Source organism: Nerophis ophidion, linkage group LG03, assembly GCF_033978795.1.
Source record: "Nerophis ophidion isolate RoL-2023_Sa linkage group LG03, RoL_Noph_v1.0, whole genome shotgun sequence".
NCBI classification, from domain to species: domain Eukaryota; kingdom Metazoa; phylum Chordata; class Actinopteri; order Syngnathiformes; family Syngnathidae; genus Nerophis; species Nerophis ophidion.
The window spans coordinates 6,558,710-6,586,102 of record NC_084613.1 but is presented as its reverse complement, the minus strand read 5'-3'; the positions used below and the strand labels follow the sequence as shown (position 1 = coordinate 6,586,102).

General features: G+C 43.2%; 1 protein-coding gene across 2 annotated transcripts in view; it reads right to left on the bottom strand.

The window, feature by feature from the left end:
* Positions 1–559: 559 nt before the first annotated feature.
* The window catches only part of LOC133549032 (sodium-dependent multivitamin transporter-like), an 80,332-nt gene continuing 53,498 nt past the window's right edge, over positions 560–27,393 (bottom strand). For both annotated transcript variants that reach the window (XM_061894102.1, XM_061894101.1), the window contains exons 12-17: positions 21,178–21,245; positions 15,779–15,865; positions 14,594–14,772; positions 14,395–14,498; positions 4,931–5,052; positions 560–2,275 (exon numbers count right to left, since the gene is read on the bottom strand). In XM_061894102.1, coding sequence (XP_061750086.1) covers positions 2,090–2,275; positions 4,931–5,052; positions 14,395–14,498; positions 14,594–14,772; positions 15,779–15,865; positions 21,178–21,245 — 746 coding nt within the window. In that variant the 3' untranslated portion in view covers positions 560–2,089. The remainder of the gene's footprint in view (positions 2,276–4,930; positions 5,053–14,394; positions 14,499–14,593; positions 14,773–15,778; positions 15,866–21,177; positions 21,246–27,393) is intronic.

The following is a 27,393-nucleotide window of genomic DNA, read 5'->3' as shown; positions in this document are numbered from 1 at the left end:
CTTCAAGAAATGGTTTTCACTTTCACCCAAAACCGTTCTCATGGTGAGGGTGAGTGCATAGCGCGCTAAATGGCTCAATGGTTATTTCTTTGTTAAATACTGTAGCTGAGTCGATCATTTTCGTGAGATGAGGGTGAGTGCATAATGCGCTAAATGGCTCAATGACTATTATTTCCTTGTTAAATAGCTAAGTTTATCGTTTTTTTGAGATGAAGGTGAGTGCATAATGCGCTAAATGGCTCAATGACTATTATTTCCTTGTTAAATAGCTAAGTTTATCGTTTTTTTGAGATAAGGGTGAGTGCATAATGCGCTAAATGGCTCAATGACTGTTATTTCCTTGTTAAATAGCTAAGTTGATCGTTTTCGTGAGATGAGGGTGAGTGCATAATGCGCTAAATGGCTCAGTGAATTTTATTTCCTTTTTAAATAGCTAAGTTGATCGTTTTCGTGAGATGAGGGTGAGTGCATAATGCGCTAAATGGCTCAATGACTTATTTCCTTGTTAAATAGCTAAGTTGATCGTTTTCGTGAGATGAGGGTGAGTGCATAATGCGCTAAATGGCTCAGTGAATTTTATTTTCTTGTTAAATAGCTAAGTTGATCGTTTTCGTGAGATGAGGGTGAGTGCATAATGCGCTAAATGGCTCAGTGAATTTTATTTCCTTGTTAAATAGGTAAATTGATCGTTTTCATGAGATGAGGGTGAGTGCATAAAGCGCTAAATGGCTCTGTGAATTTTATTTCCTTGTTAAATAGCTACGTTTTCATGGTAAATAAAAAGAGAATACAATGATTTGCAAATCCTTTTCAACTTATATTCAATCGACAAGATATTTCATGTTCACACTGAGATATTTTTGTTGTTGTTGTTGCAAATAATCATTCATTTTGAATTTAACGGCAGCGACATTGCAAAAACAAGTTGGCACATTTTTACCAGTGTGTTACATGGCCTTCGGGAACTAAGGGAATTCAATGTTGGTTCTCAGCCTTGCCGCTTACGTGCAGAGAATTCTCCAGATTCTCTGAATATTTTGATGATATTACGGAGTGTAGATGGTGAAATCCCTAAATTCCCTGCAATAGCTGCTCAAAGCGGTGACCCTCGCCCCGTTCTTGTTTGTGAACGAGTGAGCATTTCACGGAAGCTGCTTTTGTGAAGTGAATTATATTTATATAGCGCTTTTCTCTAGTGACTCAAAGCGCTTTACATAGTGGAACCCAATATCTAAGTTACATTTAAACCAGTGTGGGTGGCACCGGGAGCAGGTGGGTAAAGTGTCTTGCCCAAGGACACAACGGCAGTGACCAGGATGACGGAAGCGGGAATCGAACCTGCAACCCTCAAGTTGCTGGCACGGCCGCTCTACCAACCGAGCCAATCACGGCACCCACCTGTTCCCAATCAGCCCGTTCACCAGTGGGATGTTCCAAACAAGTCTTTGACGGGCATCCCTCAACTTTCTCCCTCTTTTTTGCCACTTGTGCCAACTTTCTTGAAACACGTCGCAGGCATCAAATTCCAAATGAGCTATTATTTGCAATAAAAAATAAACCAGTTCGAACGTGAAATATCTCGTCTTTGCAGTTTATTCAATTGAATTTAAGTTGTATTCACTTTTTAATTAACATTTACACAACGTGACAACTTCACTGCTTTTGGGGTTTTTGTAAATAGTCATGAAAAAAAAAAGAACTTGCTATAAATGAGGAGAAGGTGTGTCCAAAATTTAGGACTGTACTGTCGGTCAATCGTCACTAGAAAAATAACCCACATGACACATTTTGTACCGAACTTGACGTCAGAGAAGAGCTACCCCTGCTCTTCAGACCGAGGACAGATCAGGAAGGTCTGTGCAAAGTGCTACTTTATGGTCTTGTCTTTGGAGATTAAAAAGAGATATTTTAAAAAGTACCACAACTTGGAACCCAACAGTTGAAATAACTTAATTATTGCAGTGCCCCACTTTTACTCACTGGCGTGGAATTCTCCCCAAATCAGGTTTAGTTGCGGACGTCTGAGCAAACGGCGCTCTAATGGGACGGCCGTCCAGGTTGCCCATGGTCTAGGTGCCCAGAGAGAGGACTAGAGGGCCGTCTCCGCCACGCTGTGAGCGGTCAGCTGACACAAGGGTCGACTCGCTCTGCTCTCCTCATCCTGGGCGCTGTCACTTTCCATTTCTTTGTCCTCCGTGACCGTGTCCTCTTTGCAGTACGCAGCGCCGTTCTCCCCGGTCTTGTCCCGCTCGTAAGGTGTGTTGACTTCTTTGGGCTGGTGAAGGAAGGAGAGAAAGACTTGAAAGGCAGTTTGGCACTTTAATGGCGAAGGGTGGAAACCTTTTTATGTCTCCAAAGGGATTTGTTGTTATTGGTATTTCCTTGTTAAATAGCTATTAGGATGTGGGTGAGTGCATAGCTTGCTAAATGGCTACATCCATCCATCCATTTTCTACCACTTATCCCTTTGGGGGTCGCGGGAATGATTGCTATTTAACAAGGAAATAATCATTGGGCCATTTAGCACACTATGCACTCACCCACATTGTGAAAACAATTGACTTAGCGACTTAACAAGGAAATAAAGTCGGTCGTTTTCATGGTGAGGGTGAGTGCATAGCGCGCTAAATGGCTCAATGATTATTTCTTTGTTAAATAGCTAAGTCGATAGTTTTCATGAGGATGGTGAGTGCATAGTGCGCTAAATGGCTCAATTATTTATTTCCTTGTTAGATAGCTAAGTCGATCATTTTCATGTTGAGGGTGAGTGCATACTGCGCTAAATGGCTCAATGATTGTTATTTCCTTGTTAAATAGCTAAGTCGATCGTTTTCATGATGTGGGTGAGTACATAGCTTGCTGAATGGCTCCATCCATCCATTTTCTACCACTTATCCCTTTTGTGGGTCGCGGGAATGATAGCTATTTAACAAGGAAATAATCATTGAGCCATTTAGCGCACTATGCACTCACCCACATTGTGAAAACAATTGACTTAGCGATTTAACAAGGAAATAAAGTCGGTCGTTTTCATGTTGAGGGTGAGTGCATAGCGCACTAAATGGCTCAATGATTGTTATTTCTTTGGTAAATACTGTAGCTAAGTCGATTGTTTTTGTGAGATGAGGGTGAGTGCATAATGTGCTAAATGGCTGAATGATTAATTCCTTGTTAAATAGCTAAGTCGATAGTTTTCATGATGAGGGTGAGCGCATATTGCGCTAAATGGCTCACTGATTGTTATTTCCTTGTTAAATAGCTAAGTTGATCGTTTTCATGATGAGGGTGAGTGCATAAAGCGCTAAATGGCTCAATGATTGTTATTTCCTTGTTAAATAGCTAAGTTGATCGTTTTCATGGTGAGGGTGAGTGCATAGCGCGATAAATGGCTCAATGATTGTTATTTCCTTGTTAAATAGCTAAGTCGATCGTTTTCATGTTGAGGGTGAGTGCATAGCGTGCTAAATGGCTCAATGATTGTTATTTCTTTGTTAAATACTGTAGCTAAGTCGATCATTTTTGTGAGATGAGGGTGAGTGCATAATGCGCTAAATGGCTGAATGATTATTTCCTTGTTAAATAGCTAAGTCGATCGTTTTCATGATGAGGGTAAGTGCATAGTGCGCTAAATGGCTCAATAAATATTGATTTGTTAAATATCTAAGTCGATCGTTTATGGTGAGGGTGAGTGCATAATGCGCTAAATGAGTCGATTGTTTTCATGATGAGGGTAAGTGCATAGTGTGGTAAATGGCTCAATAAATATTGCTTTGTTAAATAGCGAAGTCAATCGTTTTCATAATGAGGGTGAGTGCATAATGCGCTAAATGGCTCACTGATTGTTATTTCCTTGTTAAATAGCTAAGTCGATCGTTTTCATGTTGAGGGTGAGTGCATAGCGCGCTAAATGGCTCAATGATTGTTATTCCCTTGTTAAATAGCTAAGTCGATCATTTTTGTGAGATGAGGGTGAGTGCATAATGCGCTAAATGGCTGAATGATTATTTCCTTGTTAAATAACTAAGTCGATCATTTTTATGATGAGGGTGAGTGCATATTGCGCTAAACGTCTCAATGATTGTTGTTTCCTTGTTAAATAGCTAAGTCGATCGTTTTCATGATGAGGGCGAGTGCATATTGCGCTAAACGTCTCAATGATTGTTATTTCTTTGTTAAATACTGTAGCTAAGTCGATCATTTTTGTGAGATGAGGGTGAGTGCATAATGCGCTAAATGGCTGAATGATTAATTCCTGTTAAATAGCTAAGTCGATCATTTTTATGATGACGGTTAGTGCATATTGCGCTAACGTCTCAATGATTATTTCCTTGTTAAATAGCTAAGTCGATCGTTTTCATGGTGAGGGTGAGTGCATAATGCGCTAAATGGCTCAATTACTTATTTTCTTGTTAAATAGCTAAGTCGATCAATCGTTTTCATGATGAGGGTGAGTGCATAGCAGGCTAAATGGCTCAATGATTGTTATTTCCTTGTTGAATAGTTAAATCGATCGTTTTCATGATGAGGGTGAGTGCATACTGCGCTAAATGGCTCAATGATTGAGTGCATTCGACTGAATTTCAACAATTTCATTGGTCCGCTTTGACCCGTTTGGTCGTTTCATCGGTGTGATGTGCAGAGCCTAAATTTATTGGCGAGCCTGGAAAAAAAAATCCGTAAATCAGACACGGCATTGTATTAGCCGCAGGGGTCAAAGCGTGGGGGAAAAGTTGCGGTTAATAGACGGTGTTTCATTTGAAGTTAAGTGATGGTATCGTGCAGAATGAGCTCCTCTAATGAATCTGTGTCCACTTTGTAAACATGTCAACGAGGCGGGCGATACCTCTGTAGTTCACTATTGTCACCGCAGCATGTCCTGTAGTCCTAGAACCGCACGGTGGATTAAAGGCAGGGTGTCAAAGAAACATACCTTTTGTGGCAGCGGGGTGACGCAGCACAGCTTCTCTTTGTATCGCTCAGACAGGAAGAAGAGCAGATTACCCAAAACCGGATAGACCGTTCCTGGGGTGAGCTGCTTCTCCTTCATCGGTCCTGTATGAAGGACGGTTTAGACGTGCAGGAAATAAAGCAGGATAAAAACAACAAAAACAAGAAATGAGTGTTAAGCCTTAAAGCATATTTTGAGTAAAATATGCTTGAAACTATTTTTGTCCAAGTGTCCAAAACACACCCAGCAATGGTGCACAGAAAAGCGGGGAAAAAGTCGGCCAAAATGTTCAAAAGTCCCAATTGTGTCCAAAATAGTTCCAGTCCCACGAGTCCCACACAAATCCCGGGATACAAAAAATGTCCAAAACGCACCCAGCAAAGTCCCACGGGAAGTAGGGGGGAAAAATGAGAAAAGTCGGCAAAAGTCCCCCCAAAATTTTCAAAATACCTACCCAGGTTCGAGTCCCAACCGGGTTCGAGTTTGAGTTTGAGTGCACACTCGGACCCAGGTGGGACTTTTGAACATTTCCCCGACTTTTCCCCCCACCTTCCCGTGGGACTTTGCAGGGCGCGTTTTGGACATTCTGGCATCCCGGCCGGCGACGGAACGTGTGGGACTTGAACCTGTGTAGGTATTTTGAACATTTTTGGGACTTTTGCTGACTTTTCCAACTTTCATCCCCCCCCCGCCCCATGGGACTCGGCTGGGTGTGTTATGGACATTTTGGGCATCCTGGGACTTGCACGGCCTACACATAAGATTTTATGTTAGAGTCTTTTACTTGTTTTAAGGGTTTTGCTCCTAAATGATCTCAGTAAGATACTACAGCTTGTTTCCGACATTTTATGACCTATTTTGAGTAAAATATGCTTGAAACTATTTTTGTCCAAGTGTCCAAAACACACCCAGCAATGGTGCACAGAAAAGCGGGGAAAAAGAGGGGGAAAAGGCGGCCAAAATGTTCAAAAGTCCCAATTGTGTCCAAAATACCTCCCCGGGGTTCCAGTCCCACGAGTCCCGCCGCCGGCCACACAAATCCCGGGATACAAAAAATGTCCAAAACGCACCCAGCAAAGTCCCACGGGAAGTAGGGGGGAAAAATGAGAAAAGTCGGCAAAAGTCCCCCAAAATTTTCAAAATACCTACCCAGGTTCGAGTCCCAACCGGGTTCGAGTTTGAGTTTGAGTGCACACTCGGACCCGGGTGGGACTTTTGAACATTTCCCCGACTTTTCTCCCCACCTTCCCGTGGGACTTTGCAGGGCGCGTTTTGGACATTCTGGGCATCCCGGCCGGCGGAGGAACTTGTGGGACTCGAACCTGTGTAGGTATTTTGAACATTTTTGGGACATTTGCTGACTTTTCCAACTTTCAACCCCCTCGCTCCATGGGACTCGGCTGGGTGTGTTATGGACATTTTGGGCATCCCGGGACTTGCGCGGCCATACATAAGATTTTATGTTAGAGTCTTTTACTTGTTTTAAGGGTTTTGCTGCTAAATGATCTCAGTAAGATACTACTGCTTGTTTCCGACATTTTATGACCTATTTTGAGGAAAATATGCTTGAAACTATTTTTGTCCAAGTGTCCAAAACACACCCAGCAATGGTGCACAGAAAAGCGGGGAAAAAGAGGGGGAAAAGTCGGCCAAAATGTTCAAAAGTCCCAATTGTGTCCAAAATAGTTCCAGTCCCACGAGTCCCGCCGCCGGCCACACAAATCCCGGGATACAAAAAATGTCCAAAACGCACCCAGCAAAGTCCCACGGGAAGTAGGGGGGAAAAATGAGAAAAGTCGGCAAAAGTCCCCCAAAATTTTCAAAATACCTACCCAGGTTCGAGTCCCAACCGGGTTCGAGTTTGAGTTTGAGTGCACACTCGGACCCGGGTGGGACTTTTGAACATTTCCCTGACATTTCTCCCTACCTTCCCGTGGGACTTTGCAGGGCGCGTTTTGGACATTCTGGGCATCCCGGCCGGCGGCGGAACTTGTGGGACTCGAACCTGTGTAGGTATTTTGAACATTTTTGGGACTTTTGCTGACTTTTCCAACTTTCATCCCCCCCCCGCCACATGGGACTCGGCTGGGTGTGTTATGAAAATTTTGGGCATCCTGGGACTTGCGCGGCCATACATAAGATTTTATGTTAGAGTCTTTTACTTGTTTTAAGGGTTTTGCTGCTAAATGATCTCAGTAAGATACTACTGCTTGTTTCCGACATTTTATGACCTATTTTGAGGAAAATATGCTTGAAACTATTTTTGTCCAAGTGTCCAAAACACACCCAGCAATGGTGCACAGAAAAGCGGGGAAAAAGAGGGGGCCAAAATGTTCAAAAGTCCCAATTGTGTCCAAAATACCTCCCCGGGGTTCCAGTCCCACGAGTCCCGCCGCCGGCCACACAAATCCCGGGATACAAAAAATGTCCAAAACGCACCCAGCAAAGTCCCACGGGAAGTAGGGGGGAAAAATGAGAAAAGTCGGCAAAAGTCCCCCCAAAATTTTCAAAATACCTACCCAGGTTCGAGTCCCAACCGGGTTCGAGTTTGAGTTTGAGTGCACACTCGGACCCGGGTGGGACTTTTGAACATTTCCCCGACTTTTCTCCCCACCTTCCCGTGGGACTTTGCAGGGCGCGTTTTGGACATTCTGGGCATCCCGGCCGGCGGAGGAACTTGTGGGACTCGAACCTGTGTAGGTATTTTGAACATTTTTGGGACTTTTGCTGACTTTTCCAACTTTCATCCCCCCCGCCACATGGGACTCGGCTGGGTGTGTTATGGACATTTTGGGCATCCTGGGACTTGCGAGGCCATACATAAGATTTTATGTTAGTCTTTTACTTGTTTTAAGGGTTTTGCTCCTAAATGATCTCAGTAAGATATTACTGCTTGTTTCCGACATTTTATGACCTATTTTGAGTAAAATATGCTTGAAACTATTTTTGTCCAAGTGTCCAAAACACACCCAGCAATGGTGCACAGAAAAGCGGAGAAAAAGAGGGGGAAAAGGCGGCCAAAATGTTCAAAAGTCCCAATTGTGTCCAAAATAGTTCCAGTCCCACGAGTCCCACACAAATCCCGGGATACAAAAAATGTCCAAAACGCACCCAGCAAAGTCCCACGGGAAGTAGGGGGGAAAAATGAGAAAAGTCGGCAAAAGTCCCCCCAAAATTTTCAAAATACCTACCCAGGTTCGAGTCCCAACCGGGTTCGAGTTTGAGTTTGAGTGCACACTCGGACCCGGGTGGGACTTTTGAACATTTCCCCGACTTTTCTCCCCACCTTCCCGTGGGACTTTGCAGGGCGCGTTTTGGACATTCTGGGCATCCCGGCCGGCGGCGGGACTTGTGGGACTCGAACCTGTGTAGGTATTTTGAAAATTTTTGGGACTTTTGCTGACTTTTCCAACTTTCATCCCCCCCCCGCCCCATGGGACTCGGCTGGGTGTGTTATGGACATTTTGGGCATCCCGGGACTTGCGCGGCCATACATAAGATTTTATGTTAGAGTGTTTTACTTGTTTTAAGGGTTTTGCTCCTAAATGATCTCAGTAAGATACTACAGCTTGTTTCCGACATTTTATGACCTATTTTGAGTAAAATATGCTTGAAACTATTTTTGTCCAAGTGTCCAAAACACACCCAGCAATGGTGCACAGAAAAGCGGGGAAAAAGAGAGGGCCAAAATGTTCAAAAGTCCCAATTGTGTCCAAAATACCTCCCCGGGGTTCCAGTCCCACGAGTCCCACCGCCGGCCACACAAATCCCGGGATACAAAAAATGTCCAAAACGCACCCAGCAAAGTCCCACGGGAAGTAGGGGGGGAAAAATGAGAAAAGTCGGCAAAAGTCCCCCCAAAATTTTCAAAATACCTACCCAGGTTCGAGTCCCAACCGGGTTCGAGTTTGAGTTTGAGTGCACACTCGGACCCGGGTGGGACTTTTGAACATTTCCCCGACTTTTCTCCCCACCTTCCCGTGGGACTTTGCAGGGCGCGTTTTGGACATTCTGGGCATCCCGGCCGGCGGCGGAACTTGTGGGACTCGAACCTGTGTAGGTATTTTGAACATTTTTGGGACTTTAGCTGACTTTTCCAACTTTCATCCCCCACCGCCCCATGGGACTCGGCTGGGTGTGTTATGGACATTTTGGGCATCCTGGGACTTGCGCGGCCATACATAAGATTTTATGTTAGAGTCTTTTACTTGTTTTAAGGATTTTGCTCCTAAATGATCTCAGTAAGATACTACAGCTTGTTTCCGACATTTTATGACCTATTTTGAGTAAAATATGCTTGAAACTATTTTTGTCCAAGTGTCCAAAACACACCCAGCAATGGTGCACAGAAAAGCGGGGAAAAAGAGAGGGCCAAAATGTTCAAAAGTCCCAATTGTGTCCAAAATACCTCCCCGGGGTTCCAGTCCCACGAGTCCCACCGCCGGCCACACAAATCCCGGGATACAAAAAATGTCCAAAACGCACCCAGCAAAGTCCCACGGGAAGTAGGGGGGGAAAAATGAGAAAAGTCGGCAAAAGTCCCCCCAAAATTTTCAAAATACCTACCCAGGTTCGAGTCCCAACCGGGTTCGAGTTTGAGTTTGAGTGCACACTCGGACCCGGGTGGGACTTTTGAACATTTCCCCGACTTTTCTCCCCACCTTCCCGTGGGACTTTGCAGGGCGCGTTTTGGACATTCTGGGCATCCCGGCCGGCGGCGGAACTTGTGGGACTCGAACCTGTGTAGGTATTTTGAACATTTTTGGGACTTTAGCTGACTTTTCCAACTTTCATCCCCCACCGCCCCATGGGACTCGGCTGGGTGTGTTATGGACATTTTGGGCATCCTGGGACTTGCGCGGCCATACATAAGATTTTATGTTAGAGTCTTTTACTTGTTTTAAGGATTTTGCTCCTAAATGATCTCAGTAAGATACTACAGCTTGTTTCCGACATTTTATGACCTATTTTGAGTAAAATATGCTTGAAACTATTTTTGTCCAAGTGTCCAAAACACACCCAGCAATGGTGCACAGAAAAGTGGGGAAAAAGAGGGGGAAAAGGCGGCCAAAATGTTCAAACGTCCCAATTGTGTCCAAAATAGTTCCAGTCCCACGAGTCCCACACAAATCCCGGGATACAAAAAATGTCCAAAACGCACCCAGCAAAGTCCCACAGGAAGTAGGAGGGGAAAAATTAGAAAAGTCGGCAAAAGTCCCCCAAAATTTTCAAAATACCTACCCAGGTTCGAGTCCCAACCGGGTTCGAGTTTGAGTTTGAGTGCACACTCGGACCCGGGTGGGACTTTTGAACATTTCCCCGACTTTTCTCCCCACCTTCCCGTGGGACTTTGCAGGGCGCGTTTTGGACATTCTGGGCATCCCGGCCGGCGACGGAACTTGTGGGACTCGAACCTGTGTAGGTATTTTGAAAATTTTTGGGACTTTTGCTGACTTTTCCAACTTTCATCCCCCCCGCCCCATGGGACTCGGCTGGGTGTGTTATGGACATTTTGGGCATCCTGGGACTTGCGCGGCCATACATAAGATTTTATGTTAGAGTCTTTTACTTGTTTTAAGGGTTTTGCTCCTAAATGATCTCAGTAAGATACTACTGCTTGTTTCCGACATTTTATGACCTATTTTGAGTAAAATATGCTTGAAACTATTTTTGTCCAAGTGTCCAAAACACACCCAGCAATGGTGCACAGAAAAGCGGGGAAAAAGAGGGGGAAAAGTCGGCCAAAATGTTCAAAAGTCCCAATTGTGTCCAAAATAGTTCCAGTCCCACGAGTCCCACACAAATCCCGGGATACAAAAAATGTCCAAAGCGCACCCAGCAAAGTCCCACGGGAAGTAGGGGGGGAAAGTGAGAAAAGTCGGCAAAAGTCCCCCCAAAATTTTCAAAATACCTACCCAGGTTCGAGTCCCAACCAGGTTCGAGTTTGAGTTTGAGTGCACACTCGGACCCGGGTGGGACTTTTGAACATTTCCCCGACTTTTCTCCCCACCTTCCCGTGGGACTTTGCAGGGCGCGTTTTGGACATTCTGGGCATCCCGGCCGGCGGAGGAACTTGTGGGACTCGAACCTGTGTAGGTATTTTGAACATTTTTGGGACTTTTGCTGACTTTTCCAACTTTCATCCCCCCCCCCCCGCCCCATGGGACTCGGCTGGGTGTGTTATGGACATTTTGGGCATCCTGGGACTTGCGCGGCCATACATGAGATTTTATGTTAGAGTGTTTTACTTGTTTTAGGTGTTTAGGTCCTAAATGATCTCAGTAAGATATTACAGCTTGTAGCTGAGATTTGATGACCTATTTTGAGTAAAACATGCTTGAAACGAGAATATCAAGTGTTGCAAAGCTGTGTCATCAACACTCACAAGTATAAAACTACTTTTTAAAGTAAGAATTTATTATTTCAAGAATTTAAAACAAAATCGTGACTTTGACAAAGGCCACGCCCACTCCAGCTCCGTTAGAACCTGACTCAATGTTGTGACCCTCTTAAACAGGACAATACTGCCATCTACTGTACATAGAATAGAATGTAAATATATTCTACATTTAAGTGCAGTCAAGGAACATGCATTAGGGAGTCTGTTCTGAAGCCCACAGTAAAGAGACGTAACTTAATCACGTCGCCTGGTTATAGACTCCAAACAGATATATTACACCGTCAACGAGCAAAATGAAGAAATACGCTTGCAAGTTCCAGAACGATTGGAAACAAGAATTTCAGTTTATCCAGGAGAGTTCGAAGGGGAAGGGGTATGTTGCCTGTAAATTTTGTAGAACAGACCTCTTCATTGAACACGGCGGCCAAACGGATATACTCAGTCATGAACGGTCAGCGAAGCACAAAGCGTCCGCAGCGCAGCATCGTTCACAACCCAGTATTATGGGCCGCCTCGCAAAATGGAGACCCGATGGTGTAACTTATGCTGAGACAAAGATGGCTATGCTGATAGCTGGAAGCAACATCCCGTTCTCATTTGCGGATTTCTACAACAAATCCGCGATATACGTTCCCGGATTCGGAGATCGCTCGCCAATAGCAAATGGCAGAACAAAGGTTACTCAACTAGTGAAAGGTAAGTGTTGTTGTTGTTTTTTAGTAACCAGCAAGCACAGTACAGTTAGTAGAAGAACTGTGTTTTTATTACTGTGTATTTGACAGGTGCCATCTGAAATTCAACTTTTTCTTTTATTTATATATATAATAAAATAAATATATATAGCAAGAATTCACTTAAAGTCAAGTATATCATTCATATATATATTTATATATATGAAATACTCGAGTTGGTGAATTATACGCCACCCCGCTTAACCACGCCCCCTGCCCCAACCACGCCTCCAATACGCAAATGGCAGAACAAAGGTTACTCAAATAGTGAAAAGTATGTGTTGTTTTTTTTTTTTTAGTAACCAGCAAGCAGAGTACAGTTAGTAGAACCACTGTGTTTTTATTACTGTGTATTTGACAGGTGCCGTCTGAAATGCAACTATTTCTTTTATTTATATATATAATAAAATAAATATATATAGCAAGAATTCACTTAAAGTCAAGTATATCATTCATATATATATTTATATATATGTATATGAAATATATATGAAATACTCGAGTTGGTGAATTATACGACACCCTGCTTAACCACGCCCCCTGCCCCAACCACGCCTCCAATACGCAAATGGCAGAACAAAGGTTACTCAAATAGTGAAAGGTAAGTGTTGTTGTTTTTTTTTAGTAACCAGCAAGCAGAGTACAGTTAGTAGAACCACTGTGTTTTTATTACTGTGTATTTGACAGGTGCCGTCTGAAATTCAACTATTTCTTTTATTTATATATATAATAAAATAAATATATATAGCAAGAATTCACTTAAAGTCAAGTATATCATTAATATATATATTTATATATATATATATATCTATGAAATATATATGAACCACTCGAGTTGGTGAATTATACGCCACCCCGCTTAACCACGCCCCCTGCCCCAACCACGCCTCCAATACGCAAATGGCAGAACAAAGGTTACTCAAATAGTGAAAGGTAAGTGTTGTTGTTTTTTTTTAGTAACCAGCAAGCACAGTACAGTTAGTAGAACAACTGTGTTTTTATTACTGTGTATTTGACAGGTCCCGTCTGAAATTCAACTATTTCTTTTATTTATATATATATAATAAAATAAATATATATAGCAAGAATTCACTTAAAGTCAAGTATGTCATTCATATATATATGAAATATATATGAAATACTAGAGTTGGTGAATTATACGCCACCCCACTTAACCACGCCCCCTGCCCCAACCACACCTCCAATACGCAAATGGCAGAACAAAAGTTACTCAAATAGTGAAAGGTAAGTGTTGTTTTTTTTTTTTAGTAACCAGCAAGCACAGTACAGTTAGTAGAACAACTGTGTTTTTATTACTGTGTATTTGAGAGGTGCCGTCTGAAATTCAACTATTTCTTTTATTTATATATATAATAAAATAAATATATATAGCAAGAATTCACTTAAAGTCAAGTATATCATTCATATATATATATATATATATGAAATACTCGAGTTGGTGAATTATACGCCACCCCGCTTAACCACGCCCCCTGCCCCAACCACACCTCCAATACGCAAATGGCAGAACAAAAGTTACTCAAATAGTGAAAGGTAAGTGTTGTTGTTTTTTTTTAGTAACCAGCAAGCACAGTACAGTTAGTAGAACAACTGTGTTTTTATTACTGTGTATTTGACAGGTGCTGTCTGAAATTCAACTATTTCTTTTATTTATATATATAATAAAATAAATATATATAGCAAGAATTCACTTAAAGTCAAGTATATCATTCATATATATATATATATATATATATATATGAAATACTCGAGTTGGTGAATTATACGCCACCCCGCTTAACCACGCCCCCTGCCCCAACCACGCCTCCAATACGCAAATGGCAGAACAAAGGTTACTCAAATAGTGAAAGGTAAGTGTTGTTGTTGTTTTTTTAGTAACCAGCAAGCAGAGTACAGTTAGTAGAACCACTGTGTTTTTATTACTGTGTATTTGACAGGTGCCGTCTGAAATTCAACTATTTCTTTTATTTATATATATAATAAAATAAATATATATAGCAAGAATTCACTTAAAGTCAGGTATATGAAATACTCGAGTTGGTGAATTATACGCCACCCCGCTTAACCACGCCCCCAACCACACCCTCCCATCAACCACCTCCCGAAATCGGAGGTCTCAAGGTTGGCAAGTAAGCCTTTGGTAAGCGCCCTGAGTGAGAAGAAAATGCGGTAATAATGTGTTCATTCCACGACTGCATATATCGGTATCGGTTGGTATCGGAATCGGTAATTAAGAGTTGGACAATACCGGCAAAAAAGCCATTATGGGACATCTCTAATAATGCGTATTTTACCTGTGAGCAGGCTGACAATCAGACCCACCACCACCACAACGGTGGAGTTGTGAGCACTGTACCACATGTAGGACAAGGAATAAAGTGCTTCTACGCCTGTGGGCCTGACAGGTGAGAGGAGGAGAGAGAAAAAAAAAAAGGGGGGATATTGACATATTAGTGATGTTCCGGCACAAGGTAGAGTGTTGGGATGCAGTACCTGGGTCTGGGGGTGGTAGCGTTGACCAGCGAGGTCAAGACGGCAGTGGTCACGTTCTCAAAAGGGGGCGGAGCCACGGTGCCGAGCGGCGAGACCGAGGTCGGCGCGCGCGTCAGGAAACTGCCGATGCCGACCCAGAAAGCCATGGTGAGGCCCGCTGCCAGTCCCACCAGCGCCCCCTGGAGGGGGAGGAGAAGGCGGACACATGTCTAGCATTAAAAGATTACAGTTGGTACAAAATGCGGCTGCTAGACTTTTGACAAGAACAAGAAAGTTTGATCACATTACGCCTGTACTGGCTTCCTGTGCACTTAAGATGTGACTTTAAGGTTTTACTACTTACGTATAAAATACTACACGGTCTAGCTCCAGCCTATCTTGCCGATTGTATTGTACCATATGTCCCGGCAAGAAATCTGCCTTCAAAGGACTCCGGCTTATTAGTGATTCCTAGAGCCCAAAAAAAGTCTGCGGGCTATAGAGCGTTTTCATTTCAGGCTCCAGTACTCCCGGTAACAGTTTGAGATGCTACCTCAGTAGAAGCATTTAAGTCTCACCTTAAAACTCATTTCTATACTCTAGCCTTTAAATAGACCTCCTTTTTAGACCAGTTGATCTGCCGCTTCTTTTCTTTTTTCTCCTATGTCCCCCCCTCCCTTGTGGAGGGGGTCCGGTCCGATGACCATGGATGAAGTACTGGCTGTCCAGAGTCGAGACCCAGGATGGACCGCTCGCCTGTATCGGTTGGGGACATCTCTATGCCGCTGATCCGCCTCCGCTTGAGATGGTTTCCTGTGGACGGGACTCTCGCTGCCGTCTTGGATCCGCTTTGAACTGAACTCTCGCGGCTGTGTTGGAGCCACTATGGATTGAACTTTCACAGTATCATGTTAGACCCGCTCGACATCCATTGCTTTCGGTCCCCTAGAGGGGGGGGTTGCCCACATCTGAGGTCCTCTCCAAGGTTTCTCATAGTCAGCATTGTCACTGGCGTCCCACTGGATGTGAATTCTCCCTGCCTACTGGGTTTGAGTTTTCCTTGCCCTTTTGTGGGTTGTAGTCGTAATGATTTGTGCAGTCCTTTGAGACATTTGTGATTTGGGGCTATATAAATAAACATTGATTGATTGATTGATTGATTGACCACGCTGACTGACACGGTGGGACGGAGACATGCCGACTTACCGTTGGGTTGGCCCAGGGGAAGAACATCCCCAGACAGAAGACACCCAGCAGGGGACCGCCCACCATCCCAAAGATGCTCAAGGCGGCCTGAGAGTGGAGAGGAGGGTAAGTCACAAGTGTCTCATACAACAATGAGTGCTTTTTTCAAATAAAATCCATCCATCCATCCATCTTCTTCCGTCTGAAGCCGGGTCGCGGGGGCAGCAGCCTAAGCAGAGAACCCCAAAGCCACATTGTCCAGCTCTTCCCGGGGGATCCCGAGGCGTTCCCAGGCCAGTCGGGAAACAGTCTTCCGAACATGTCCTGGGTCTTCCCCGTGACCTCCTACTGGTCAGGATGCCCGTACCACCTCATTCGGCTCCTCTCCATGTACAAAATAAAATCTATTATTATCATTGTCCGGCTTCCATACTCCTTTTTATGCACTTTACAAGAAATACATTGGCGGTAAACTTGCTAGCTTTCTGAGACTCTTATTTTGTTAGCGCCGGCAGGGTGGATGGAGCCGGGCTTTTATTGTGAAGACAGGAACTGTGCAGTTGGTCTTTAGAGTTTTGACAGAGTCTGTTGAAATAAAAAAAGTGTTTCTGGCCTTCCTGTCGGTCATTTTTTCTTAATAATGATCTGCCAGCGGCCGGCGTCATCTCACAAGACCCTCGGGTGCCGTGAATGTCTATCAAGTGACGTCTTGGTGAAGATTGATGAGCCATCATTTTTAACTTTATTTTTTATTGCCTGGCTCGCAATCGATGTAATGGGAACCCCAAAGATTGTTATTTCCTTGTTAAGTAGCTTAATCCGATGTATAAGAGGAGTTCAGGAGTTATATCCCCGGCATCACAGTATACATTTCTGCACCGTACAAGGACACATGACTATACACTTAACCCTCTCTTCGTGAGAAGACGGTTGAGCTTAAGGTTATTTAAACAAGGGAATACAAACCCTTGTTAAATAACTTAAGTCAACCGTTTTCACGATGAGGGTTAAGTGTATAGTCATGTGTCCTGTACGGTGCAGAATGTATACTGTGATGGGGGATATAATCCTGAACTTCTTATATGGATTAAAGATACTTAATTTGGAAACGAATGCCCTCTAGTAGGTTTATATTGCAGGGCGAAGCCAAAAGCGCAGGATTTAAGGCCGAAAAAGATGGTGTGACTTTTCATGAGAGGGTGTGACTTTTCATGAGGGTGAGTGCATAGCGTGCTAAATGGCTCAATGATTGTTATTTCCTTGTTAAATACTGTAGCTAAATCGATCCTTTTTGTGAGATGAGGATGAGTGCATAATGCGCTAAATGGCTCTATGATTTGTAGTCCCTTGTTAAATAACTTAAGTCAATCGTTTTCATGATGAGGGTAAGTCCATAGTGTGCTAAATGGCTCAATAAATATTGATTTGTTAAATAGCGAAGTCGATTGTTTATGGTGAGGGCGAGTGCATAATGTGCTAAGAAATGAGTGGATCGTTTTCACGATGAGGGTTAAGTGTATAGTCATGTGTCCTGTACGGTGCAGAATGTATACTGTGATGGGGGATATAATCCTGAACTTCTCATATGGATTAAAGATACTTAATTTGGAAACGAATGCCCTCTCGTAGGTTTATATTGCAGGGCGAAGCCAAAAGCGCAGGATTTAAGGCCAAAAAAAGATGGTGTGACTTTTCATGAGATGGTGTGACTTTTCATGAGGGTGAGTGCATAGTGTGCTAAATGGCTCAACGATTGTCATTTCCTTGTTAAATACTGTAGCTGAATCGATCCTTTTTGTGAGATGAGGGTGAGTGCATAATGCGCTAAATGGCTCAATGATTTGTATTCCCTTGTTAAATAACTAAGTCAACCGTTTTCATGATGAGGGTGAGTGCATAGTGTGCTAAATGGCTCAATAAATATTGCTTTGTTAAATAGCGAAGTCGATTGTTTATGGTGAGGGCGAGTGCATAATGTGCTAAGAAATGAGTCGATCGTTTTCACGATGAGGGTTAAGTGTATAGTCATGTGTCCTGTACGGTGCAGAATGTATACTGTGATGGGGGATATAATCCTGAACTTCTCATACGGATTAAAGATACTTAATTTGGAAACGAATGCCCTCTCGTAGGTTTATATTGCAGGGCGAAGCCAAAAGCGCAGGATTTAAGGCCGAAAAAGATGGTGTGACTTTTCATGAGATGGTGTGACTTTTCATGAGGGTGAGTGAATAGCGTGCTAAATGGCGCAATGATTGTTATTTCCTTGTTAAATACTGTAGCTGAATCGATCCTTTTTGGGAGATGAGGGTGAGTGCATAATGCGCTAAATGTCTCTATGATTTGTATTCCCTTATCAAATAACTAAGTCAACCGTTTGCATGATGAAGGTGAGTGCATAGTGTGCTAAATGGCTCAATAAATATTGATTTGTTAAATAGCGAAGCCGATTATTTATGGTGAGGGCGAGTGCATAATGTGCTAAGAAATGAGTGGATCGTTTTCACGATGAGGGTTAAGTGTATAGTCATGTGTCCTGTACGGTGCAGAATGTATACTGTGATGGGGGATATAATCCTGAACTTCTCATATGGATTAAAGATACTTAATTTGGAAACTAATGCCCTCTCGTAGGTTTATATTGCAGGGCGAAGCCAAAAGCCCAGGATTTAAGGCCAAAAAAGATGGTGTGACTTTTCATGAGATGGTGTGACTTTTCATGAGGGTGAGTGCATAGCGTGCTAAATGGCTCAATGATTGTTATTTCCTTGTTAAATACTTTAGCTAAATCGATCATTTTTGTGAGATGAGGGTGAGTGCATAATGCGCTAAAGGGCTCAATGATTTGTATTCCCTTGTTAAATAACTTAAGTCAATCGTTTTCATGATGAGGGTAAGTCCATAGTGTGCTAAATGGCTCAATAAATATTGATTTGTTAAATAGCGAAGTCGATTGTTTATGGTGAGGGCGAGTGCATAATGTGCTAAGAAATGAGTGGATCGTTTTCATGATGAGGGTTAAGTGTATAGTCATGTGTCCTGTACGGTGCAGAATGTATACTGTGATGGGGGATATAATCCTGAACTTCTCATACGGATTAAAGATACTTAATTTGGAAACGAATGCCCTCTCGTAGCTTTATATTGCAGGGCGAAGCCAAAAGCGCAGGATTTAAGGCCAAAAAAGATGGTGTGACTTTTCATGAGGGTGAGTGCATAGCGTGCTAAATGGCTCAACGATTGTCATTTCCTTGTTAAATACTGTAGCTAAATCGATTCTTTTTGTGAGATGAGGGTGAGTGCATAATGCGCTAAATGGCTCAATGATTTGTATTCCCTTGTTAAATAACTTAAGTCAATCGTTTTCATGATGAGGGTGAGTCCATAGTGTGCTAAATGGCTCAATAAATATTGATTTGTTAAATAGCGAAGTCGATTGTTTATGGTGAGGGCGAGTGCATAATGTGCTAAGAAATGAGTCGATCGTTTTCACGATGAGGGTTAAGTGTATAGTCATGTGTCCTGTACGGTGCAGAATGTATACTGTGATGGGGGATATAATCCTGAACTTCTCATATGGATTAAAGATACTTAATTTGGAAACGAATGCCCTCTCGTAGGTTTATATTGCAGGGCGAAGACCAAAAGCGCAGGATTTAAGGCCAAAAAAAGATGGTGTGCGGAAATGTTGCAGGCTTTATGATAATGAGCTTTGGGTCATGACCGAAAGGATAAGATCACGGGTACTAGCGGCCGAAATGAGTTTTCTCCCTTAGAGATAGGGTGAGAAGCTCTGCCATCCGGGAGGAACTCAAAGTAAAGCCGCTGCTCCTCCACATGGAGAGGAGCCAGATGAGGTGGTTCGGGCATCTGGTCAGGATGCCACCCCAACGCCTCACTAGGAAGGTTTTTAGGGCACGTCCGGCTGGTAGGAGGCCACGGGGAAGACCCAAGACACTTTGGGAAGACTATGTCTCCCGGCTGGCCTGGGAACGCCTCGGGATCCCCCGGGAAGAGCTAGACGAAGTGGCTGGGGAGAGGGAAGTCTGGGCTTCCCTGCTTAGGCTGCTGCCCCCGCGACCCGACCTTGGATAATCGGAAGATGATGGATGGATGGATGGAAAATTCCGATCTGCACAAGGAGTTATAAAAACTAATAATGTAGTGAAGTGAAGTGAATTATATCTATAGCGCTTTTTTCAAGTGACTCAAAGCCAATATCTAAGTTACATTTTTTTCTTTAAAGCCGTGTGGGTGGCACTGGGAGCAGGTGGGTAAAGTGTCTTGCCCAAAGACAAAACGGCAGTGACGAGGATGGCGAAAGCGGGGATTGAACCTGCAGCCCTGAAGTTGCTGGCACAGCCGCTCTACCAACCGAGCTATACCGCTTTATTCCTACTATGTAGTTGTTACACCTGTCCTGCTGTTCGGTCCGGTGCAGACTGTAGTGGAGGACCACAGTGGAGACATTCCCTTCAGGGTCGATACCATTTCAATTTCTTTTAATTTGTGGGGCGGTAAACGTTGATTAGGTGGCGGATATATATTACCAACCGAGCTATACCGCTTTATTCCTACTATGTAGTTGTTACACCTGTCCTGCTGTTCGGTCCGGTGCAGACTGTAGTGGAGGACCACAGTGGAGACATTCCCTTCAGGGTCGATACCATTTCAATTTATTTTAATTTGTGGGGCGGTAAACGTTGATTAGGTGGCGGATATATATTTGCAAGGCCATTTTCAAGAGGGATATTTAAAGAGAAACTACATCTTGTGAGACCATGTCGGTCATGAAATGGGGAAATGATTGCCATTCCACTGGTAGGGTGGCCGTGCCAGCAACTTGAGGGTTGCAGGTTCGATCCCCGTTTCCGCCATCCTAGTCACTGCCGTTGTGTCCTTGGGCAAGACACTTTACCCACCTACTCCCAGTGCCACCCACACTGGTTTGAACGTAACTTAGATATTGGGTTTCACTATGTAAAGCGCTTTGAGTCACTAGAGAAAAAGCGCTATATAAATATCATTCACTTCACTTAGTTTCCATTTTAACCTTGTAAAATTGTCCGTTGACTGTGAGTGTTTAAAGTAGTGATATTTTCTATGAAAATTAAGCCAATATTGACATTTTTCGCATTTCGAAAAGTAACGATATACATTTTGGTATTGGTACTAAAATATTGGTATCAGAATAACCGTAGCTCGTAGTTATACAAGATACATGTGATGACGTACATCTCCAGCCAAAAGGCATGTTTTTTTTGCCCCGACTCTAAAATAAATTCTCTAAAAGCTCGGATTTTATTGACAAAAACCTAAGGACCAAAGAAAAAATATATATTTGTAATGGCCTTAAAGTACTTTTATCAGCAATGCCCACTCCTGCTTGCATTGGAGAGAAGAAGTGTGAATAATGTTACCTGCAACACGGAGCCCATCAGGGAGGCGAGGTAGGCCATGGCCAGACATACGAGACCATAGGCCAGAGCTGTGGGGGGCATGAAGCATACATTAAAACACATCAGGCAAAAAATGGAACAAAAACATGCAATCAAAATCATTAAACCTATATTGCAGACCTGGGCTAATTAAGGCTCGTTAGGCTTTTCAATCTGGCCCGCCGGACATTCCCAAATTATTTTTCTAGATGTTTAAGATGGAAAGTGTATGATGTGCACTCATCTATTCTAAATCTTGAACGATACAAATTATTTGAATGGTTGGAATCTGTGCTTTTGCATGATAAACTACTAGTTACTAAAATCACAGTGGGGTTAAAAAGTACTTAGTCAGCCACCGATTGTGCAAGTTCTCCCACTTCAAAGGATGACAGAGATCTGTAATTTTCATCATAGGTACACTTCAACTGTGAGAGACAGAATGTGAAGAAAAAATCCAGGAATTCACATTATAGGAATTTTAAAGATTTTATTTGTGAATTATGGTGGAAAACAAGTATTCGGTCAATAACAAAAATTCATATATAACCTTTGTTGGCAATAACAAAGGTCAAAGGACTACTATAGGTCTTTACCAAGTTTGCACACACAGTAGCTGGCATTTTGGCCCATTCCTCTATGCAGATCTTCTCGAGAGCAGTGATGTTTTGGGGCTGTCGCCGAGAAACACGGACTTTCAACTCCCTCCACAGATTTTCTATGGCAGGGGCGCTCACACTTTTTCTGCAGGCGAGCTACTTTTCAATTGACCAAGTCGAGGAGATCTCCCTCATTCCTATTTATAATTTATATTTATTTATTTATGAAAGAGACATTTTTGTTAACAAGTTAATGGTGTTTAATGATAATACAAGCAAGTTTAACACACATAGATTCCTATCTATTCCTTTCGCAGCCGAGTGTGAAGCGACCGGAATGAGAATCAGCACCTCCAAGTCCGAGTCCATGGTTCTCGCCCGGAAAAGGGTGGCGTGCCATCCCCGGGTTGGGGGGGAGACCCTGCCCCAAGTGGAGGAGTTCAAGTACCTAGGAGTCTTGTTCACGAGTGGGGGAAGAGTGGATGGTGAGATCGACAGGCGGATCGGTGCGGCGTCTTCAGTAATGCGGACGTTGTACCGATCCGTTGTGGTGAAGAAGGAGCTGAGCCGGAAGGCAAAGCTCTCAATTTACCGGTCGATTTACGTTCCCATCCTCACCTATGGTCATGAGCTTTGGGTCATGACCGAAAGGATAAGATCACGGGTACAAGCGGCCGAAATGAGTTTCCTCCGCCGTGTGGCGGGGCTCTCCCTTAGAGATCAATCAATCAATCAATGTTTACTTATATAGCCCTAAATCACTAGTGTCTCAAAGGGCTGCACAAACCACTACGACATCCTCGGTAGGCCCACATAAGGGCAAGAAAAGCTCACACCCAGTGGGACGTCGGTGACAATAATGACCCAGTGGGACGTCGGTGACAATGATGACTATGCATGGATAATGATCTCAGCGTCTTTAGTGGACAAAATGGAGCGAATTTTAGCGATATTACGGAGATGAAAGAAGGCCGTTTTAGTAACGCTTTTAATGTGTGCCTCAAAGGAGAGAGTTGGGTCGAAGATAATACCCAGATTCTTTACCGTGTCGCCTTGTTTAATTGTTTGGTTGTCAAATGTTAGAGTTGTATTATTAAATAGAGTTCGGTGTCTAGCAGGACCGATAATCAGCATTTCCGTTTTTTTGGCGTTGAGTTGCAAAAAGTTAGCGGACATCCATTGTTTAATTTCATTAAGACACGCCTCCAGCTGACTACAATCCGGCGTGTTGGTCAGCTTTAGGGGCATGTAGAGTTGGGTGTCATCAGCATAGCAGTGAAAGCTAATACCGTATTTGCGTATGATGTCACCTAGAGGCAGCATGTAGATGCTGAAGAGTGCAGGGCCAAGGACCGAACCCTGGGGAACTCCACACGTTACCTTAACGTAGTCCGAGGTCACACTGTTATGGGAGACACACTGCATCCTATCAGTAAGATAAGAGTTAAACCAAGACAGGGCTAAGTCTGACATACCAATTCGTGTTTTGATACGTTCTAATAAAATATTATGATCGACGGTATCGAAAGCAGCGCTAAGATCGAGGAGCAGCAACATAGATGACGCATCAGAATCCATCGTTAGCAATAGATCATTAGTCATTTTTAATAGGTTTTAGATAGGGTGAGAAGCTCTGCCATCCGGGAGGAACTCAAAGTAAAGCCGCTGCTCCTTCACATCGAGAGGAGCCAGATGAGGGGGTTCGGGCATCTGGTCAGGATGCCACCCGAACGCCTCCCTAGGGAGGTGTTTAGGGCACGTCCAACCGGTAGGAGGCCACGGGGAAGACCCAGGACACGTTGGGAAGACTATGTCTCCCGGCTGGCCTGGGAACGCCTCGGGATCCCCCGGGAAAGAGCTAGACGAAGTGGCTGGGGAGAGGGAAGTCTGGGCTTCCCTGCTTAGGCTGCTGCCCCCGTGACCCGACCTCGGATAAGCGGAAGATGATGGATGGATGGATGGATTCCTTTCTTTCATGAAGACAAGAATATAAGTTGGTGTATTACCTGATTCTGATGACTTGCATTGATTGGAATCAGACAGTAGTGTTGATAACGTCCGCATTTTCAAATGGAGGAAAAAAAAAAAAAGTCCTCCTTTCTGTCCAATACCACATGAAAGTGGTTGGATTTGGCATCTCATTTGTCCAACTTGCATACTGGTTTTTAAACACTTTGTTATGAGAGTAGCATATGTGTGTGGCCCTTTAATGTCTGGCAGCAGGTGAGTGACGTCAGTGACTGTGCGGGTGGGCAAGCAAGTGAGAAAGCGGGAAGTACATTGGCATCAAACTCCGTAGCTTGCTAGCTTTCTGAGACTCTTATTTTGTTAGCACAGGCAGGATGAAACAGGTCTTTTATGGTGAAGACAGGAACTGTGCAGTCGGTCTTTAGAGTTTTGACAGCAGGTACGGAGTCTCTAGAAATAAAATGTGTTTCTCTGCGTCCGCCCTGTTAGTGATTTTTTTTCTTAAATATGAGCTCGCAGCAGCCAGCGTCATCTCACAAGATCCTCGGGTGCCGAGAATGTCAAACAACTGACGAAAGTGAAGTCTTGGTATGATTGATGATTGCTCATTTTTATGTCTATTTTTTAATGCCTGGCTTGAGATCGACTGACACACCCTCCGAGATCGACCAGTCGATCGCCATCGACGTAATGGGCACCCCTGTTCTATGGGGTTGAGGTCTGGAGACTGGCTAGGCCACTCCAGGACTTTGGGATCATTGTCATGCTGGAAGACCCCAGCCACGTTTCATCTTCGAAGTTCTCACTGATGGAAGGAGGTTTTGGCTCAAAATCTCACGATACATTCATTCTTTCCTTAACACGGATCAATCGTCCTGTCCCCTTAGCAGAAAAACCGCCCCAAAGCATGATGTTTCCACCCCCATGCTTCACAGTAGGTGTGGTGTTCTTGGGATGCAACTCAGTATTCTTCTTCCTCCAAACAGTTGAGTTTATACCAAAAAGTTCTATTTTGGTTTCATCTGACCACATGACATTCTCCCAATCCTCTGCTGTATCATCCATGTATCCATTTTGGTATAAACTCAACTGGTGGTGTTTGGAGGAAGAAGAATACTGAGTTGCATCCCAAGAACACCATACCTACTGTGAAGCATGGGGGTGGAAACATCATGCTTTGGGGCTGTTTTTTCTGCTAAGGGGACAGGACGATTGATTCGTGTTAAGGAAAGAATGAATGGGGCCATGTATCGTGAGATTTTGGAGCCAAAACCTCCTTTGAATGGTTGACCAAATACTTATTTTCCACCATAATTTACAAATAAATTCTTTAAAATTCCTACAATGTGAATTCCTGGATTTTTTTTTTTCACATTTTGTCTCTCACAGTTGAAGTGTACCTATGATGAAAATTACAGACCTCTTTCATCCTTTGAAGTGGGAGAACTTGCACAATCGGTGGCTGACTAAATACTTTAGGCCTGCCCTATAGTGACTAACATCTATTCTCAAAAATAACAACTTTCAACTAAAACAGGGGTCCCCAAACTACGGCCTGCGGGCCAAATCCGGCCCGCCAGCGTTCGAAATCTGGCCCGCGGGAAGTCCCAAGTTAAAAATGTGTTTTTATTTTTTTAGGGTCCTTGGCCCATGGCAAAGGACTCCTGTGGAGTCCCTTGCCATGGGCCAAGGACCCTATTGAAACTGCTGTGTTTTATTATTATTCCGCACCTACGCGCTGTAATTTGACCCCCTTAACATGCTTCAAAACTCACCAAATTTGACACACACGTCGGTATAGCAAACCTTCCCAACATATTAAGCAACCAATCCCCCAAAATGAAAATTGCGCTCTAGCGCCCCCCCTAGGAAAAAATTACAGACAAAACTGCATGTAACTTCTGTTAGGAATGTCATAGCGACATGAAACAAAAACTCCTATGTAGGTCTGACTTAGACCCAATTTTCATACACTCACTTCTTTCAGCAAAAATCTACAGGAAGTTGGCAAAAAACCCTTCAAAATTAAATTTGCGCAAAAAATGCAATTTTTGCCTCTTTGCGCTGTAATTTGACCCAAAATTGCGCTCTAGCGCTATTTTTGAATAAAACACTGAAAAAACTGCTCCTAGGAAGAAAACACAGACAAAACTGCTTGTAACTTCCGGTAAGAATGTCGGAGAGACATGAAAGAAAAACCTCTATGTAGGTCTCGCTTAGACCTACATTTCCTAGATTGACAACCCCCAACAAAAATCAACAGGAAGTTTGCAATCCCCCCTTCAAAACAAAAGTTTTGTAAAAAACGGTCACCTTTCTTCAAACATTATCTCCTCTGAGTGCGTTTGTTGTTTTGGCTTCAAACTCGCACAGGAGAGAGATTGACCCCTTCTGATTAAAAGTATAGAACAGAGTTTTGATAAGTTCTCAGGTTTTGATTTTACGCGCCTTCAAAAAACCCCTGTGCAAAGTCTCCTAAAAAATGTAATTTTTTGCCTCTTTGCGCTATAATTTGACCCCTTTAAAATGCTTCAAAAGTCACCAAACTTGGCGCACACATAAGGACTGGCGAATATTGCCATCTAATGAAAAAAACCAAAACCCAAAACTCAAAATTGCGCTCTAGCGCTATTTTTGAATAAAACACTGAAAAAACTGCTCCTAGGAAGAAAACACAGACAAAACTGCTTGTAACTTCCAGTAAGAATGTCGGAGAGACATGAAAGAAAAACCTCTATGTAGGTCTCGCTTAGACCTACATTTCATAGATTGACAACCCCCAACAAAAATCAACAGGAAGTTTGCAATCCCCCCTTCAAAACAAAAGTTTTGTAAAAACCGGTCACCTTTCTTCAAACATTATCTCATCTGAGTGCGTTTGTTTTTTTGGCTTCAAACTCGCACAGGAGAGAAATTGAACCCTTCTGATTAAAAGTATAGAACAGAGTTTTGATAAGTTCTCAGGTTTTGATTTTACGCGCCTTCAAAGAACCCCTGTGCAAAGTCTCCTAAAAAAATGTAATTTTTTGCCTCTTTGCGCTGTAATTTGACCCCTTTAAAATGCTTCAAAAGTCACCAAACTTGGCGCACACATAAGGAATGGCGAATATTGCGATCTAATAAAAAAAAAAAAAACCCAAAACTCAAAATTGCGCTCTAGCGCTATTTTTGAATAAAACACTGAAAAAAATGCTCCTAGGAAGAAAACACAGACAAAACTGCTTGTAACTTCCGGTAAGAATGTCGGAGAGATATGAAAGAAAAACCTCTATGTAGGTTTCGCTTAGACCTACATTTCCTAGATTGACAACCCCCAACAAAAATCAACAGGAAGTTTGCAATCCCCCCTTCAAAACAAAAGTTTTGTAAAAACCGGTCACCTTTCTTCAAACATTATCTCCTCTGAGTGCGTTTGTTGTTTTGGCTTCAAACTCGCACAGGAGAGGGATTGACCCCTTCTGATTAAAAGTATAGAACAGAGTTTTGATAAGTTCTCAGGTTTTGATTTTACGCGCCTTCAAAAAACCCCTGTGCAAAGTCTCCTAAAAAATGTAATTTTTTGCCTCTTTGCGCTATAATTTGACCCCTTTAAAATGCTTCAAAAGTCACCAAACTTGGCGCACACATAAGG